The sequence below is a fragment of the Haemorhous mexicanus genome, chromosome 11, assembly GCF_027477595.1.
Source record: "Haemorhous mexicanus isolate bHaeMex1 chromosome 11, bHaeMex1.pri, whole genome shotgun sequence".
Lineage (NCBI taxonomy): Eukaryota > Metazoa > Chordata > Aves > Passeriformes > Fringillidae > Haemorhous > Haemorhous mexicanus.
This window is the reverse complement of record NC_082351.1, coordinates 6,298,817-6,314,626: the sequence shown is the minus strand read 5'-3', so window position 1 is coordinate 6,314,626 and position 15,810 is coordinate 6,298,817. Positions and strand designations below refer to the sequence as shown.

At 40.6% G+C, this 15,810-nt stretch overlaps 1 protein-coding gene across 13 annotated transcripts in view; it reads left to right on the top strand.

Moving 5' to 3' along the window:
- The window catches only part of ATP2B2 (ATPase plasma membrane Ca2+ transporting 2), a 403,287-nt gene that overhangs the window by 367,907 nt on the left and 19,570 nt on the right, over positions 1-15,810 (top strand). For all 13 annotated transcript variants that reach the window (XM_059856152.1, XM_059856154.1, XM_059856161.1 and 10 more), the window contains 4 exons: positions 6,883-7,096; positions 9,531-9,742; positions 11,251-11,358; positions 15,026-15,208. In XM_059856152.1, coding sequence (XP_059712135.1) covers positions 6,883-7,096; positions 9,531-9,742; positions 11,251-11,358; positions 15,026-15,208 — 717 coding nt within the window. The remainder of the gene's footprint in view (positions 1-6,882; positions 7,097-9,530; positions 9,743-11,250; positions 11,359-15,025; positions 15,209-15,810) is intronic.

Here is a 15,810-nt window from a genome sequence, read left to right as displayed (position 1 = left end):
ATTTTTTGGGCAAAAGGAAAAAATTGCTCCTTTTTTTTCCCTCTAGAGAGTAAACAGGATATGCCCAGTACAGTGTAAGGTTATTGTTTTAATGAGAAAATTACAAAATGTGGGTTTTAGTGCTGTCAGTCCCTAAAATAATGTCTAGTTTAGATGCTGCAGACAGGTGCTGTCACAAAGTGCCTCCCTGGATTGGGATGCACTGTGAGAAAGCTGATGCTTCCCTCATGGTGCATCACCCAGATGCCCATACCTGTTTCAGCAGGTACATTTCAGCCCAGGCACACCTGAGCAAAGCAATGAATAAGTCATCAGCTCTGCTCCAGGCTAAACTTACACTGGAATCATGGAATTGATCCTTGCAACCAGAAACCCAGGTACCTTAAGAAACCCATGAGGTCAAACTTCTCCTGTGCCCTGGCTGACATTCAGAGGCCTTGGAGGTCCCATCTTGTCACCACTGAGCCTGTGCTGAGGGACAAAATTCCTGGTGTTGCGGCAAAGTTGGATGAATTTCCCTTTGGAAACATTTCCCAGCATATTGAGGAAATGCCCAGCTGTGAAATGATTGTTGCTGGGAACACAGGAATGAGGGCTGAAACCCTGGGAGGTTTTTCCATGTGGTGCAAACCCAGCTAGAACAAGGTGCTGTCAGCAGCACCATCACTGGAACTGATTTTATTGACAATCGGTGTCTGACTAGAAACATTTCTTTAAGGTGAAGTTTCTTGGTCAATGCTCAGCACTTCTTCAATTTTTTGTGGAAGCACAAAGGCAACTCATTCTGTTTGTTAACCAAATAGTTTTTTATCCCTGAGGAGGTTAAACCTTGCTGGATCAGTGTGAGGACTATTTTAAATCAAGCCTAAGTGGATGTGAAGTGCATTATCAGTACAAGCATAACCCCCTTTTTAATTCTGGAGCTTTTTTAATTCTTTGAATCATTCCTTTGGCTTCTAGAAGGATTTGGATCAGGCCCAGTGCACTTCTCTTGCCCCTGAGGTCTGTGAGACCATCCCTGGGCCTGCTGTCCCTGCTCACAGGTTTTAGTGGACACCTCCTGGAACTCCTGGGCTGCTTTGCAGATTCTTGTGCAATTCCTAAATTTGGCAGTAAAGGTGCAAACCCAGAGTAAAGGTGTGGGGGAAGCTGAAGTGGAGATGGAAGCAGAAAGGCAGCAGGTCTGTCCTTTGCCACTGTTTTCACTCAGGGTGAATAATCTCGAGCTGCTCCCGGTTCTGTCTCATTCAAGAAGGATTTTGCCTCACAAATGCACATTATTGTGTTAGGCTTTGACTCCAGCCAGCCAAAGGACATTCTGTTTGGCTTGAAAGCTTTGCTAAAAATTGCACTTGGGAACATGCTGTACCCTCTGGTTGCTATGAAAATAGCTCCAGCACAAAGTGCAGGACTCTCCCAAAAAATCTTGCCTGCAACAGTCTAGGTGCACACATGTACATCCAAATCTGCAGAACTGTGCACAGGTCTGACTGAAAGATTTTGACTGAAATGTTTTAGTCCTTAACAAACAAACAAACAGGGCTTAAATCTATAGTTTTCAAAAGGCAGCAAAACTTCCTGTGACCTTCAAAATGAACACGAAGAAAGTCTTCACTGGACTGAGTTTTCCTTTGATTTAGGTGGTCAGTTTGTCTTTCTCTGACACACAGAATGTAATTTCAGCCCATCATTAAGATTCAGGTTAATGAACATTCCACAGGCTGTTCTTTTGGTGACATTTCATACCTAGAATGAGAAAAATTCTCTGTAGGTAATAACATTTGTTCTGTTCTTCCTCGTGCCACCTCTCAAGTAATCTGTTCTGCAGTTTGGGACCAGCACACTCACCTACTCTTTTTGGTTTGTGCCTAAAGGAAGCACAAAGATAATAAAATCTTTGCTTGGACTAATCTTTTTTTAATACTTGGCTTGTGCTTTGCAGCATAATGGGCTTAATTTTATTCAGCCTTGATCCTGCACTTGCTGTGGTGTACATGTAAATATGAGGATGTGGTCATCTCCCTGCAGAACTCCAAGTGAAAGCACTGCAATTCTGCATTAATGAATTAATTGATGTCTGTATGAGTGTGGTGGGAGTGCAGCCAGCCCTCCAAGGGGCACCCAGAGAGTGCCCTGCCCACGCAGGAGATGATTTGTTTGGTCCAGGGCACCTTGGGAGGCCCATGGAGAGGCTTAAGAAAAACATTAGGCAGAACCTGGGACCATTAGTGGCCATTTTAATAATCTGCTGCTTTTTTCCTCAACTAGATTAATGAAGTGAAGGTCCTTGCCAATTCCACTTCAGGGAACTGCTGTTCAGTTTAATTCTGTTAATTTTAAGCAAATATCATTTTATTTTTCATCTACCCAGTGCCTGCTTCAAGAAGATGCTGCTATTAGAGAATATCTGCCTTATCTGAGATTTCTGTTTTGTCCTGGTTTGCTGTTCCAGTGGATAGTGATGAGTACAAAATGTCTCTGTACTGCTCCAGTGCCAGATAAAGCTTATGCAGCACAAACAGTGGGCTGTCAAAGAACTTATTATGCACAGGACCAATGCAAATGGTTGTTTCTCTTGTCTCCCCTGGCTCCCAGCACGAAGTCATGTTAAGGTGTCAGCAACCATATTCTAAGCAGCATAAGAATTACAGATCCAGTGTCACCTGCTGACAAGCTTAGCACAGCTGCTGCCACAACCACCCCTCCAAGGGATCTCACTTACATGGGGCCCTGTTTCAGTTTACAGCAGCTCAATCTATAAGCCACAAGATCTGAATTTTCAGCTAATAATGAACTTCAGTGTTGTGAGTCTGTAATTATGTAAGGGGCTCTGAGATCTGGGTCATGCAGGAAAGCAGAGCTTGGAGAAGTCCCTGGTGGGAAGCTGACTCAGGAGCCCTCAGTCTGGGGTGCAGGGCTGGTTTTAGCTCTGTGTCTGTGTGTGCACAGACCCCAGAGGAGTTCACACCTCTGGTTGCTCCCAGAGAGGTTTGTGTGGCTCAGGGCAGCTGAGCTGGGCTCATTCACCTTATTTTAAATTAATCTAACTCAGTTCCCTCTTGCTGTCTTCCCTGTGGTGCCTATTGCACACTTTTAGAGTGGTCAGGGTGTGGTGATCTTGACCAGTTTGTGCAGAATTGTCCTTTCTCTTCTGCAGCCACTGCCTCAGCTTAAGCCCATTTTTTTGTTTTCCCAGTGGATTTATGAGCTACAAACTTTTATATTCTGACTTCATTCTCTGAATAACAGTTTTGCAGAGCCCCTGATTGATGCAGTGAGGGTGGTTCTTTGGAGCTCTGCCTACAATCCTTGTGAGTTTTGTGCTTGCAGTGAGTCACTGCTCCACATCTCTGGGTGTCCTGTAGGGCCCTGTGTGGGCTCACCCTGCTCCCTGTCCCCAAAAAACACACAGCACCCAGAGGATATCAGCTCATTACAGTTGGAGCTGTCCAGAGTGATCTGGCTAGGAACAAAATGAAGATTTTAAAATGCAGCTCAGTCAAATGGAAACAGTTTTTTACTGGAGCCATGAAAGAAGAGAGTTTCTCTCCGTGCCAGGTTCGGTCTGTGGCTCCAACTGTTGAGGCAATTGCAACTCTTCAAAAGGGTTGCACTGAAAAAAGGGAAGACAAAGGCTGTGTTTTAACATTTTGCATTCAAATTATTATTCTTGCACTTTGAGAGAGACTTAGTGTTTTAGCAGACATTAGGAGCTGAAAACAGTGACTCCATAGGACATTATGTTTGGAAAATTAAATGTTAATTAAAAGGCGCTGTAGCAATGAACTGCTGCATGAATCACTGATTGTTTTTACAGATCTTGTTCAAAAAAATGAGGATGATCTATACTTACATGTAAAAGGGAGTAATTTATGTGGTTATAATGTTTTACTGCAGAACTGTACTTGGCAAATTCTAAAATAATAGCACAGGCAAACTTGAAAAAGCTGTAATATAAAATGAAAGTCTGTACTGTTTGGCCTTGTTTTGGCAAGGCATGGGAATGGGATTGAGGATGCCACTTCCATACAATTAGCAGACAGTGTGATCTAGCAGCATGGGGACTTTTTTTGCATTAATGTATGGAAAGGTAACTCCCAGAAATGCTCATTTTTCTGGATACCTGCATGTGTTCTGTGGCAAGTGGGAGTAAAGAGGTATGGGTGAAAATACCTTTTTGTTCCCTTGCAGCTTGTCATCTAAATCCAAAGTAACAAGCTCTAAAATTTGTGAGGCTCTGCATGTCACAAAAGATTTGTAGTTTATTTCCAGCCTTTGGCAATTTGTACTTTTAAGTGTTTCCAAGATGAAGTGTAACATCACTTGATTTAAGGGACATTTTCCTTTTACCTCTAGGCCAAGGCTAACCTATTCCAAGGTCAAGTGAAAGGAGTTTGATGAATAAGTGGTGATTTGGGGTGGTTCACATCCCCAAAGTTTTCAGAGAGGAAATTAAGAATTATGGGCCGGTCAGTTAGTGGCTAAAACACAAAGAAAAGAAGGTTGATTTGCATCCCACTTGCATAAGTGACTAAAATCTGCAGTGGAAGCCTAAGCTCCTTCGCTGATATGTATTTCCCTCAGTTTCCACCAACTAATCAGAAATCAGATAGAGTTACAGTGGAAATTTCATTCCACTGCCTGCCCAGACTAATGTGTATTTAATGTTTTGGCTTCAGCCTGGAATGAGCTCTCACACTCCACTGAGCAGTGTAGCACTGCCAATAATAGATAATTATTAGGGGCACCACAGCCACCCAAGGTGATTGGCAGTGTGAAATGGTGAGAATGTGTTGTTGCCAAAACTGATGACTGCCAATTACAGTTGTGTGATTTAGAGACTGAAATACCCTGCCTTTCCTGTTCTGCTGGGAATATGGCAGGCTCTGATAGACACCTGAATCTCTGACTCCATCTATTAAATCTAACAGGGAAATTTGGTTTTATTGACAGAGAATTCAGCGTGTGAAGTGGAAATTGAGTTTTTGTAACAGATCAAAGCAGAGAGGCTTGCTCAAACTTACTAATGAGACAGGCAAAAACACGATAAGGAAAATTCTTCATCAGAAAAGATGTTTTTCTTTTTACCTGTGTCCCACTGAGGGTCTGTGAGCCCCAGCCACAAACTGCTTTTTACTCTCTTTGTTGGAGCCATTAGTGTTAATAAAAATGAATGAAGTCTCAATTTGGGATGAAGTTTGTCCTGATCACCTTTAGTTTTTTAGTCACCTCAAAGGACAAAGACATTTCCTGTTTCTGCAGCTGCATTTCAGATGGGTAAGCTGAGCTCTCCAGATAAGCTCAGTTAATGCAACCCATAACCAAGAGGTCAAGAATCTATTAATGCTAATTGTCCTCCTTGCTGTGATGAGGCCAACCTGTAAGACTGAGAAACAGGAGCTTGCTTTTCTCCATCCCTTTGAATAACCCAAAAGTTGTTTTTTTTTGATAAATCAAATGCATAAAAATCTGTGTAAATGTGTTCAAAATGTGTTTTTAAGGGGAAATAATATTTCATCTCAAGGGAGAGTTCAAATCTGAACCAGATGCTCAAGAGACCAAAGCACTTACCCTTGTTTTTTATCAGTCCTTGGGATACTGAATGCGTGTTCTTGTATGGTATTTCATTAGAAATGAACATTTAACCCTTTGAAGAAGCGGGCAGAGTTCTCAGGGAGTTTTGTTGGCTTTGCTTTGGTTTGTATCCTGTCCTCTACATTGTTTTGGCTTCGTTGCTGCAGCACCATGGTAATGAAATACACAAAAATAGTGCTCCCTCTCCCAGCTTTCACACAGCAGAGTAACTCAATTTCACAATGAAATTTGTCATGTTGATGCTTTATTACTTTGGTGATTCTTTTTCCCCTCGTAAAAATGGTCTGTTTGGAACAGGAAGCAGACCTTGCTAATGCTGCCTGTTTTATGCAGTCTAAAGGCATGGGATTTTTTTTGTTTTTCCTCCCCTGGCTCCTTGAAACATTTCTCTCTCTTCACAGCTGCCCCAGAGAGTTACACAACAAAAGTTGGTTAAGGGTTGTCCAGCATCCTCCTGAGATCTGTGTAACTTTGCTTTATTTAGTTAATTTTGGGGTTTTTAAACATGACCTAGAGTCCTCTGTATTATGACCACAGTCTTTATGGGATTGTGTGAGGAAAGAGCTCCTTCTAGTGACAGGAGACCTGCTTCCAAAACCACAGCCTGCATCTAATACAGTACTTGGAGTTTTTCATTCCATTTCCATAGTGCCAAATATGCTTTCCTTTAAGTAATAAAAGAACAGGTTGTCTTGCTTTTGCACATTTGATATATTTTAATAAGTTTCAGGTTATTTTTTCATCAAAATATCAGGCTTTTTTTATTATTATGTCACTACTGTTAATGATTTTATTTAAGTGTAATGTATCACAATGTCACTGTAATTGTTCCATAAATTTGTAATAATTTCAAGCTTTCTCTGGAAAAAAAAAAAAAAAAGTCAGGTCGCTTTTAGTATAAAGGAAATGTTACTTTTAAATCTGTTTAAATATAATTTTTCTTCCACAAGAGAAACTTGGGTTCTTTAGTTACATCTAATTTCAGCTGAAAATTCAAGCACGATGCATGAAGGAAAGGAGAGCATTGCAATGTGTGTTGGAAGGAGTTACTGTTGTGCTTGGTATGAGTTTTGTGGTTGCAAATGGTGCTGCTGAAATGCCTGCAGGGAGATAATTTCTCTCTGCTTGGGTCATTGTGCTCCTGGTCCTGCAGAAGGAATGGAAGAAGGGTCCTGACAACAGAAGAAGGGTCCTCAGTGCAGGGATTTCTGAGCCCCATGAGAAAAATGAACCCCCAGCCAGCCTTTTCCAGGGAAATTCAAACCTTCCTGATTTTTTTTCTCTCAGGACTCTCCCCTGAAGGCCGTGCAGATGCTGTGGGTGAACCTGATCATGGACACGTTTGCCTCGCTGGCGCTGGCCACGGAGCCGCCGACCGAGGCGCTGCTGCTGCGCAAACCCTACGGGCGCAACAAGCCGCTCATCTCCCGCACCATGATGAAAAACATCCTGGGCCACGCCGTCTACCAGCTCACCCTCATCTTCACCCTGCTCTTTGTCGGTGAGAAGCTCGCCCAGACTCGGTGCTCAGCTCACGAGCAGCTGGGTTGCATGGCTGAAGTGTCCAAATGCTTTAAATGTAACGAATTAATGCGCGCTTGTTGCCCGCCTTCCTTAGCCTTAAACTTCTTTTTGGATATTAGGGAAAAGTTTTTCACAGAAGGAGTGATAAAGTACTGGAATGTCTTGCCCAGGGAGGTGGTGGAGTCACCGTGCCTGGATGTGTTTAAAAAAAGCCTGGATGTGGCACTGGGTGCCAGGGTTTAGTTGAGGTGTTGAGGCTGGGTTGGACTCGATGATCTTCAAGGTCTCTTCCAACCCAGCCACTCTGTGATTCTGTGAATCCTGGTTGATGGGATGGGAAGCACAGAAGGTGAGATGTTGTAGTCACTTTCCATGTATTGTTACTTTGGGAATGGCCTCATTGAGCTTTTTTCCCCTCGTGAAATACTGGTTTGGGCTTTGGCAGAAGTTTGTATCCAAGCCCTGCATCGAAGGTTATGCAGTAATAGGAGTGTCCACCCTGCTGCTTCTGTACTGAGATTTCATTGTGAGGCTTGTCGTGGTGAGTAGGGACATGAAAACAAATTTAAAAAAACCCACAAAACAAACCACAATAAAAATCAAGATCCATTTTACCAAGAGCAAAGTGTGGTCCCCAGTCCAGAAATAATGTTGATCTTAAGTGGTATGGAAAGTAAGTAATCAGTGTTAAGTGATACAGATAACACTCTGCTTTGACATTTAATTTCTGCAATGGATATTAAAAGGGGGTGAAAAGTCTAATTTATTGGATTACTGGATTCTTCTTCAGGCCTTGCTGGCAATGGATGCTTTTTATAGGTTGTATTTTGGAGAGGGCAGGGAAGGAGGAGACATGTTTCTTGCTGCAGGGAATAGTAGGAGCTAATAATAGATTCTGTTGCTCCACAATAATAACTGAACTCTCTCAAAGGACAGATGATTTTTTTCAGCTGGGTATTGTCTTCTTGTCACTTTGTAGTCACTGTTGAATCACATGTGTTGTCTTTCAGGTTTTTTTTTTCCTAATACACAGACTTCCAGAGAAGCTGCAAATGTAAATCTGTGATTTTTAGGAGGCTTTTGAGCTCCACTGTGAAAGCCTTGTCCACTTTATGGCCATCTTGCAGCTTATTTGGGATGCTCAGAGGAGGCAATGATCTGTTCACAATGGAATTAAACCAAAAGAATTGCCAGGTTTCTGAAGTGAGGTGGTCTCTAACGTTGCTAGATTTACAGGGAATTTTGAGAATGCCTGCATTAGATAATTGGAATTTCAGGTTCTCTAAAACAGGTGAAGAAACTCTTGGTAATTCCTGTGATATGCATCTTGGAACAAGAACTTCTGTGAACTTTATGGGGACTTAGAATGGCTTTTTGATGAATTTTATGGTTTAAAATATTTTATCCTGAGCCAGATGAAAAGCAAACCAGGCTTTCCCCTCTATTCTAATTTCTCCTGTGTGTCTTTGGAAAACTCCTGCATACTCTGAAGGACACATCTCAGACAATTTTCTGATAAGCCTTGGAAATAATATTTTCCATTCTAAACTCCACAAGGCTCAGCTTTGCAGTGACATGATGTGCAAAACTCAGTGCCTCCATAATTAAATTTCAAATTAATGAGAATTATTTCTATTTTGGTCAAATAATAATTCCTTTCTTTTGTAGGAGGCTTCTTCAGAGACCAGTACATCAAATTTTTATCTTTTTTATTTTTAGAAATACATTGTGTTTGAACATACAAAATGTAAATGTCTTTGAGACATCAGAAATCCAGAATTCACTGTCTGGTCCTGTCAGGCTGCGGTATAAAAAGAAATCTTAACTTGATTTTTTCAAAGCTCACCACATTTTTAGTTACTCATCCTGGGTTGTATCTTGCTTTTTGTTTGGTCAGGTCTATGAGTGAAAGCCAAATTATCAAACTAAACAGCAGTGCCTGCTGCTGATCAACCCCAAACCTCTTTAAAACCAGGAATGCCAGTGTATTTTGTGACTGATATCCTTCAATGCTTGGGAGAAGTTACCGGGTTAATAAATGGATAAAACCTGATGGAGAGAGGTGTCTTCTAACCAGTGTAGAAAATTCAAACACTCTGGCAATGACCCTAAGATTTTGTTACACCCGAGAGAGCTGAGTGCTTAGAGTCATTCCTACTTGGATAGGTAGGAGCAGGACTGATAACGTTGGGTAGGGTTTGTTAGATAGGAGGACAATACCTGTATTGTTAGATGAAAGTCAGCATCTGAACAGCTCCTTGCTCAGTTGAGACGTGTTTTACTCATTGGTGCAAGAAAAGTTTTATCTAGAAAAAGCAGAGCAAAGAAGGCAACAGGCTGAAGAATACGAGTGGAATATAAACTGGTTTGATTCATTCTAGAGGAAACTTTTCTTTTTGTCTTACACCTAGGTGAGAAAATGTTTAAGATCGACAGTGGGAGGAACGCCCCTCTTCACTCTCCTCCTTCGGAGCACTACACCATCATCTTCAACACCTTTGTCATGATGCAGCTCTTCAACGAGATCAACGCCCGCAAGATCCACGGCGAGAGGAACGTCTTCGACGGCATCTTCAGAAACCCCATCTTTTGCACTATTGTCCTGGGCACCTTTGCTATTCAGGTACAGCTCTGGGCAAGAATCACTTGCTGTTCATCACCAATCATCACTCAAGCCATCACAAACCCACTCAGAAAAATCAAACACAAAGTTGTTGGGGCTTTTCTTCTCTGTGTTTTCTTTTTTTTTTCTTTAATTTTATATCTAAGTGCTGCAGGAGGCCCATTTAAGAGTAAACCATCTGGTTTTGTGTGTTTTCTCAATCAATACAAGTGTTAATAATGGAAAGTGTTATGTAGTCATGCTAATAAAACAGAAATTTTGATCCTTATAACTGGGTAAATTCTTAAATTAATCCTAGCATGCACAATAATAAAAACAGCCATCATTGATTTTGCAACAGGTTGTTTAATAGCAAACCAACAAAGCATTTTACAACTATTTATTACTCCTTGAAAAGACAAATATACTTTCAAACAGCTGATGCTGAACTGTTCTCCTGTTCAACCTCACTGCCCAATGCTGCTCAGTATTCCCAGCAATGATGCCCCTGGATTGTGATTCCTCATGTTCCTTTCCTGAGTTTGCTGTCCATCACAAGTGAACATAATCACAGTAATACACATTTCCCCCAAATTTTTCTTCTGTAAGAATTCCCCCTTCTGCTCCTGCACCCATTCTTTTGCTGGCATCCATCCTGTGCTCGATACTATTTGATATTATAATTTAGAAATCTATTTTTATCTTGTTATTGCTCAGCTCTGCAGTGGCAGCTCAGCATTGGCACCTTTCTCCTGGGAGGAGGAAGGAGGAGGAGGAAAGAGCAGTTTGAGCTTGGGCTACAGTGATTTAAAAAGGGAAACTCCTCAATAAATTGAGTATTCAAGGAAGGGCAGCAGTGATAGGAGCAGAATTTCACAGTGATGGTCTTTAACATCCAATTCAAAATTATGAGTTTAAAATTTGGATAATTTTAATCTCTGGATGCGATTTCAGGTTCCCAGTTTTGCAGCAGCAATATTAACAAGAAATACCAATCATATCTGATTTTCAGTTAGCAAAACCTTCTCAGTCTGCTCAGACTCTGTGTGTTGCTATCCTGCTGAAGGTGTGGGGTTCTCCCACCCTCTTTCTCCAACAGATCTAGAGTTTTCTGTACCCTCTGTCTCCCCATGATGCACATCTGTAAATGCACAATAAAATGTTCCTCAGAGGGAAAAGCCTCTCTTGCAATGGACATTCCAAAATGAACCGGATCAGAGTCAAGAAATCCAAAAACTCAGGAGCTGGGAGAGCACATGGGGACTGTCCTGTTCTCTTTTTTCCTGACCACTCATATCTGACCCCTGTTAAATATGAGATGAGGAACTTCAGTCTGAACTCCTCTTTCTTTTTCTCACTTTTAATTGGGGATGCAGAAGTCTGTGGGGTTTGATGGGGTTTTTTTGGGACCAAAATTATGCAGCTTTTTTTTTTTTTTTTTTTTTTTTGTCTGGCTGTGTTTGTTTTTGTTTTGTTGCCTTTTCCCCCCTGAAAAATTGACCCCTTTTCCCTGGTGCTTCTCTTTGTAGATAGTAATTGTCCAGTTTGGAGGAAAACCATTCAGCTGTTCTCCCCTGCAGCTGGACCAGTGGATGTGGTGTGTATTTATTGGATTAGGAGAGCTGGTGTGGGGTCAGGTAAGCATTCAGGAAGCTGCACATTCAAAGGTGTGATGTTGTTGATATTCCTGTGATTTCCTCTCTCAGCCCTCACTGAAAGCCAAGGTGCTCTCTGAGAGCTTCAAGGAGAGATTTATTAGAAAGGATAATTTATCCCTCAGTTTCTTTGGGGGTTTTTGTTAATTTTCAAATCATTCCTTGCTAGCAGGGTGTGCTATCACCAGGGCCATCTTCAGTTAGGCTTTTTTGTGAAAGATGTTGAGTCACAACTTCAGTCTTTCAGTCACAAAAAAATACAGCAAAGGCAAAAGCACTGTGACCTTTCCTGGAATAGAATTCCTCCTGTAGGATGTGGCAAAGTTTTGGAGCTGAAATGAAGTTCCAGTTCTAGGTCAATCAACTCATTCCCTTGCTGAAATTGTCATTCTGGCTTACTGTCATAGGAAAAATTCCAGTGCCTTCAAAATATTTCTGCTGTGATTCTCCTTCCACCTAATTCTGTGTGTGAAGGATGGAAGAGAGAGTGCAAAAAAAAAAAAAATCATTTTGCCTTTAATAGTTGTAAAAAATGGCAGTTAAATTAACATATCCTTTTTTAATTTCTGCCATATTCTCTGTCATCAATGGCTAATATAGAATTATACATTGATGAAGAAATAAATGTCAATGAGATGATATTAAACAAATTGGGATTAACTCTCTGGAAGTGATAACACAGACACAATCAGTATTGTTAACATTCTAGATTGGTCTTTTATGTGCAAACACAGGTTGCAAAGTTCATAATAATAATATTTTTTCACCTCTGAATGCACTAACAGGGTATTTAAGTTGTTGCCACCTGGTGCAGTAAAGAAAAATGTGAAGCTGCATTTTTTTCTCTCGGATGTAAAGAGATTTGTAGATCCACAATTTGCCTCTATGAAGAGTCAAGAAATTGCCCACTGCAATTGAATTCTGCTGTGGTTCTTCTGGAATGATAGTGAATAAATGCTTGCTTTCAATTCTGATTATTTGTTCTCTTCTGGGGAAAAAAAAATAACATTTTTTGACAGTTTGGCCTTAGTTTTCCTTAGAAATAAGCTCAGATTCAGAACAGCTTTTATGCACATCTGGCTGAAAACCACCACTAGCAGATGATTCTGCTGTAATTATTACTTGAGGTCAGGATTTGACTTAAGGTCTTGCAGGAGGAAGACCTAAAATCAGTTTGATAATCTCAGAAAGGAAGGATTTATTTCTTTTTTTCCTTCTGCTTGGAAAATATGCCAATTTTTGGAGAGAGGGAAAGTCAAACAGGGAGAGGGACAAGAATCCAAACTGCTTCATTCAGCTGTAACAATTTCCCACAGCCTTTGATCAAATATTTTGGCTTCTAAATTTTGTTATCCATGGTTATTACATAACCACCAAGAACTAATACTAATATCAGCATTTTTTCTTCACTTTACTTGCCCCAGGTTTCCCAGGTTTACTGTGAGACCTTAGACATTAAATTAAAACTGGTATTGGAACACCTCCACAGTTTTATTGCTGAGAAGAAAGCAAATACAGAGGGAAAAAATATCTCTCTTGTGGTCAATATTTAGTGACAAGAAAAGAAAATAGGATGCTAAAACCAATCAATTTTGTCCATATTTACATGATTTACAGTCTGTGGCAAGGCCTTTCTTCATGGAGCTCTTCAGACAGAATTCTTTTCCTTTAGCAGTGATGCTTCTCTTCTGTCTCAGCCTTTTCTCTGCTGCTCTGACTCATCCAGCACAAAACAAATTTGTTATTCTTGTTTTTTTTTTTTAATTTTTAATCCCTGTGCTGAACCTGCTGTTCTGGTGAGCCGTGAAAGGCAATCAAGATTTCAGAGTCTGGGTGCCAAAGCAAGCACTTCTGAAAGGAATTTAAGGAGAAGTTTCCAGCAAGTCAACTCGAGGTGCTTGGAGGGACAGTTTTCTAACAGCTCCCATCCCCTCTGAAAACCAAGACTTTCTAAAGTATTTCATATCCCATTCCCAGAATTATTGATCACTTCTTGAAACTGGGATAATTTTCCTGGGAGTAATATTTAGTTCCTTAATCTGCATCTGTTGAGCCTGTGTCCTGAACTGGGTGGGTGTTGGCAGATACAAAAAATAAAAGACTAATAAAAAAAGCCATGTAAGCACCTTAAGGAAAGAATTAGAGCAGAGTCTCATCAGCTTGGCTGAGGTGCTGCAAGAGAGCAACATTCTGTCACACACACTGCTGCCCCAGAAGAGTTATTTTCATGAATATTGGTTTAAAAATCCTTTATCACCATCACTTTCATCAGATCCCAGAGTTTGCAGTAGTTTCTCTCTGTAGAGTGTTGGCAATGTAGTTTGAAAGCTGGGAGGCTGAAGGACTTTCAGTAAGTATTTAATTGATGAGCTTTTCCCCTTTCTTTTTCTCTCCTGTTCTGTCTTTGCTCGTGCCACACCATTAATTCTCCAGGTTTGCATCTTGTTTTTCAACCCCCCTTTAAAAAGGTTTTATAGTAGTATAGAAACTGGGTTTGGTTTGGTTATTTTGGTGGTTTTTTTTTTTTAATCTGTCTTTAAAACATTATAATAAAACTGGCCTTGTGGATTGTGAAGCTCAAGGAGACCCTCAGCAAACTCAGAGGTTTGCTTTCACCCTGAAAATATCCAGAACATTTCCATGTGTCTTCACTGCATCCATTCCAGTTTTCCAAAGCCCTGCACACCAATTTTCTGGCAGCTGTCTTGGTTCTCTCTTCATTTTTCATACATCTGAGCTTCACAGTTGTGGTTGCTCGCTGCTGAAATGAAGACAAAAAAGAAAATTGCAGCAGTTTTTGCTAAGTGGGTTTAAAAATTTGCTTTGCAGGAGATTTGATTTAAGCATTCAGTGTGTTCCAGGTAATGTCTTGTTTAAATTGCCATGATTTGCTCCTGGTTTTATGCAAGGAATCAGAACAAAGAGAAAATGACTGCCCAACAGGGTAACACTGAAATGGACTTAAAATAATTGTCCAGCTACAGTATCTGCAATTTTTAAAGATTATTCTCCTGCATTAAGTATTTCCAAGGACCACTTGTGGGGGCAAGCAGAATAAGTAGAGGGGTTAAGTTAATCAGAATTTATTGGTGGTAAGGACACAGAGTGAGAGACAGCCCTTCGAGAAATCCAACAAGCAGATCCTCACCTTTCAGAAAACTCCATTTTGATAAATGCCAGAAAAGCATTCCAGCTGCTGGAACAAAGGGAAGCTGAATCCATGAACCAAGGGAGTGTGAGAAGATTTATCAGCAGGAGATACAATGAATTTTCACCTCCCATTACCATACAAATACCCAAACTCTGATTGCAGAGCTATCAATCTGCTTAAGTTTTCTTTACATTGAAATATTTCCATCTTGTTTTACTTTCAATTACTTTTATTGATAAGATTTTTCCCAGCCTTGAACCTGCTCCACTCCACACTGTGGTTTAGTGGTGCAAGTCATGCTAATTGTTGACACAGTAAATTAAATATTTTTTGGACTAAAATGGAGTTGTCCATTCTAGCACAAAGTGTTGTTAGGAACAGGCTTAGCTCACCTTTATAGACCTTACTAAAATATGATTGCTCTTCTGTAATTAGCAGATTGTTATACTGTTGCTCTTGAATCAGGCTTATGTTTTCAGTACCTTTTTATAATTTTAGGTCATTGCAACCATCCCAACAAGTAGGCTAAAGTTTTTAAAGGAGGCAGGGAGGCTCACTGAGAAGGAGGAGGTCCCTGAGGAAGAGCTCAATGAAGATGTTGAAGAAATAGATCATGCAGAGAGAGAACTCCGACGTGGACAGATCCTCTGGTTCCGAGGGCTCAACAGAATCCAAACCCAGGTATGCTAAAAATAAATGCCCACAAGGTCTAGAAACACCCAAAGAAATGATTAATGTGAGACCGAGGCAAAATAACATTAAGAGGAAAGCCACGGAGTGTTTGTGTGTGGAGGATGGCACTGGTTAATTGTTCTCAAAGGAAAAACATGAAAAACAAAATAAGGGAACTGAGCAAAGAGGGTGTGTGCAGCACAAGAGATAAACTGAAAAGATACAAAGGGATAAAATGCAAAACCAGGGATCTGTGATTTGGGAATACCGTGACTGGATGTTCTTTTTCTCCTAGAGTGATGACAGCTCATGAAATTGTGCTGCTTGGCCAACGTCAGCTCGCAGAATGTTATGAAAGCTTTCTAAAATGTATTGCTTGATTTGCTCCAAAAAAAAAAAAAAAATTACATTGTTGCTGCCATTGCTGCACTAACAGAATAATTGAAATTGAGTCTGAAGTACGATGCACAATTTGATTAAAAAAATAAATCTGTTCAGTTCTGGCACTGCCACACATCGATCACGATTAAAAGGGATTGATTTTATTTCCCATTAGATAATGAAAAATGTGGTTCTGGATTTTAGTAGGAATTAAGCAGCCATTAAATATT